The sequence below is a fragment of the Microtus ochrogaster genome, linkage group LG9 (assembly GCF_000317375.1).
Source record: "Microtus ochrogaster isolate Prairie Vole_2 linkage group LG9, MicOch1.0, whole genome shotgun sequence".
NCBI lineage: Eukaryota > Metazoa > Chordata > Mammalia > Rodentia > Cricetidae > Microtus > Microtus ochrogaster.
The window spans coordinates 27,239,618-27,243,182 of NC_022034.1; the positions used below are offsets into that span (position 1 = coordinate 27,239,618).

A 3,565-nucleotide genomic window follows, 5' to 3' on the forward strand; every position below is an offset into this window, starting at 1 on the left:
TGTGTGTCTCTGTGTGTTTTACAGGGTCTCACTATGTAGCCCTGGCTGTCCTGGAACTCACTCTGCAGACTAGGCTGGCCTCAAACTCAGAGATCCTCCTGCCTCTGCCACCCCAGTTCAAGAATTCAAGGCGTGAGCTGAAAATGCATTCGTGTATTAATTTTAGATAACTCTAGCTCTTCTCGGATCATCTGAATATCCTCTGCCACCTTGCTGACAGTCTCTACCCCTCCTACCAATGCCTCATGAATTATTAAAGCCTCCTTTCTCAGACACAAACGTGGCTACAGCGAATCCTCAGCGCGCCACCACCACCTCCTGCAGACAGACACCACACAGTCGTCAGCCTTCCACACCGCTCCCTCTCCTGCCCTGCACTGTTTCCAGCCATCATCTTTGCTTTTCTTGATTCATTCAATATAATTTTACTGGGCATCTGCCATCTGTCATTGCTGATGTTTAGAGTGGAGAGAGGGTGGCAGGACACAGGCTTGCTCTTCAGAGACGTTAGATCCCACCAAAAAAGGCAGATAAAAACAAAGAAAGGACCCCATCAAAACCAGAGAGATATATAAAGCAAAGACTGCAGGTGGTCACTGGGAAGGCTGGAGGTGGGACTGAGATGACCCTCTCCCCAGTTCCTCAAGGAAGAGCAAACTGAATGATTTCATGGCTGTTCCTGGGGAAGTCTTTTCGCTGTCGTCACCACTCTGGCCGCAGGGAGGCAGTGTATCCCTTTTACTGTTACAGCTCAGGCGTAGTCTCAGCCCAACCCTGAACTCTCCTACTCCAGTTTCAGTCAGGTTGGAATATCTACACAGGACCCCACAGAATGTTTAGGGAGCTGGAGAGAGATAACAGCAAAACAGACAACCAGGCCAGTTACGACGGATGAAATAGAGCTTCCTGCCCAGGTGAAGCTGCTGCTGCCCAGGGATCTTCTGGGCATTTCTGCTTCCTCAAGTCCAAGCATGGTCAGCAAGGCCTGGAGACACAGAAGTCTCCTGTCTACCTGAAGGCTCCTCTTTCCAAGTTCTAAAGTAGAAGCTGCCAGGAATGCTTATCAGCAGAGACTGCAGCAGTCCACAGCATGGCCTCTCCCAGTGTCCCTCATGGGGAAAGAATATAAAAATACAAGCTTGTGCCGGGCGGTGGTGGCACTCGCCTTTAATCGTAGCACTCTGGAGGCAGAGACAGGCAGATCTCTGAGTTTGAGGCCAGCCTGGTCTGCAGATCAAGTTTCAGGGCAGCAAGAGCAGAGCTACACAGAAACTCTGTTTCAAAAAACAAACAAACAAACAAACAAACAAACAAACAGGTCTTTGGACTGGAGAGGGCTCGGTGGTTGAGAGCACTGGCTATTCTTCCAGAGAACCCAGGTTCAATTCCCAGCAGTCACATTGCAGCTTACAACTGTCTGTAACTCCAGTTTCAGGCGATCTAACATCTTCACCCAGACAAATGTGCACATAAAATAAAAATAAATATATATTAAAATGCAACCTTGTAAGATTGCCATCCATGCATACACATGGAAGAAGTTTGAGGGAGTATGCGCTGGGGATGGTGGGAGGAGAATTTCATTTTCAGGGGGTCTTAAGGTGGGAAGGAACTGTGGGAGGCTTTGTGAGAATGTGAACCAGGTAGCTAAAGTGAAGTAGAAGTTAGCCAGATAGAGGAAGGGGAAAATTACAATTAATCAAATCAGTTTCGAAGCATAAGGCACTCTTCCAGTGCCCTAAGGAAGAAGAGAGAAGCATGTCTCCAGCTCAGCTGGCCTAGCAAGAGTGCGAAGCCAAGGGAGAAGAGAGACAGGCTGGAGAAAGGGGAGGGGCAAGGACCACTGGGCCCGAGGTGCCATGAATGCTTCAGGATATGGACTTCTTCCAAAGATGATGAGGAACTACAGGAGAGCTTTTCATTGTAAGCTACTTGAGCAGCTTATTGGGCAAGATTTCTGTAGAAGCCACGAGTAAGCTGGAAAAGAATAAAAAAGGATAGAGCCCACTCAGGAAGATGCAGAGATGCTGGCTAAAAGCTGCAGCAGCAAGCAGCTTCAAGGCCCGAGGGACCACTGCCCGAATAGTGATGCTGGGCATACAGGCAGCAAAGTGGGCACTCGTAGAGCCAGTTCAGATAGTTACAATTGCAGTTAATTTGTATTAGCCTTCACAGTGTTGGGTAGGACTCCATTTGTGAATGTACGCTAAACCTGGAAATGCAAGACTGATCGTATGTTATTCCCTCCTGTGTAGGCAACTAATCGAAGGGACTGAAGTTCTTAGACAACTGGAATTAGTCCCAACAGAGAATGAGAGACCAACGCTTCTCTGCAGTATTGCAGACAGTGGAATTCTTTATACCTGATTTTCACATCAGTCAAATTTTCTGCCATGATTCATTACTGTGCGTTTGATCAGCTCTTTCTGTATTTAATTAAATGGTGCTTGATAACGTTGATTCCAAGACTGCAGCAAGACACAATAGGTTGGTTCGTCTAACAGTCATTCCCCTTTCCTCTCCTGCCCCCACCACAGAGAGACTATTGAAACAAAATACTCAATTTCCCAGGCCCCTTTGCAACTGGAAAGGCCGTTTGAGAGTCTGTGGCTAGTGGGTCACTGGAATGCCAGTGATCTTGTTCCCACCCCTTCATCATGTCTTAAATACAGATAGGCTAGGAGCCAAGAGAACTGCTGGGCTGTCAGCCCCACCTCACCACCATGACCGCCTCCTTCTGGAATTTTTACTGCTTAAGACAAATAGAACTCTGGTTCTATTCCTGTGGTTCTTTTGTTACTTGTGGCCCCAAATATTATTAACCTATCTATGTACCTAGAGAGTTTTTAGTCTAAAGCATTTGTAAATGAATTATGCTGTTTGTAACTACATTCCTACCATGATAAATTTGGTCAATAACTGACACAATAGAAAACCACAGCTCAGTGTGGTTATATTTCTTATGCATAGCATGCAGGAAGGACACATGGCTTTGGATGTTGTAAATACAATCCATGTCTCTGAGCTATTTCAACCATATGAAAATCAAGAGCTTCGATTGATCCTTGTGGTGACTGATCCCAGTGACATTGCTGGAGTTCTCTCTGTCTTATCAGCTGCTCCATTGGTAGGTCCCTAAGGCTACCTCACTTGAAGGGAAAGCTTTTTAAATACAGATCAGCAGGCCCTGTCCTGAGTCACAGTCTGCAAGAGGAAGACTCTCAAGATGGAGACAGGAGACTTAGTTTAGTTCTTTCCTACTTGGACAGCTGAGCACCAGTCATCTGGGAACCACAACGTGACAGAATTATCTGACTTCAGCAGCCCCGGCGAATCTTACTGGTGACCCTCAACAGCGACCACTACCTCTGTCCTTGTGCCTCTCTCCCACTTTCCTGACCCTTCTAACCCCGCTCCAAAGGTGACTTGTCTCCAAGGATGAGCTCCCCTTAAACCAATTCTGAAAGAGACAAGCTGTAAATTGATTTGGGGCTTGCCAAATGTAGGCATAGTATCTATTTTGAGATGGTTACAGGTTCACAGGAACTTGCAAAAGTAGTGCAAA

The 3,565-nt window shown here is 46.7% G+C and overlaps 1 protein-coding gene across 3 annotated transcripts in view; it reads left to right on the plus strand.

Annotated features, from left to right (window-relative positions):
• Ppil6 (peptidylprolyl isomerase like 6) overlaps positions 1–2,458 on the plus strand; it is a 24,046-nt gene extending 21,588 nt beyond the window's left edge. For all 3 annotated transcript variants that reach the window (XM_005363597.2, XM_026787478.1, XM_026787479.1), the window contains one exon: positions 2,256–2,458. In XM_005363597.2, coding sequence (XP_005363654.1) covers positions 2,256–2,367 — 112 coding nt within the window. In that variant the 3' untranslated portion in view covers positions 2,368–2,458. The remainder of the gene's footprint in view (positions 1–2,255) is intronic.
• The last annotated feature ends 1,107 nt before the right edge of the window (positions 2,459–3,565 follow it).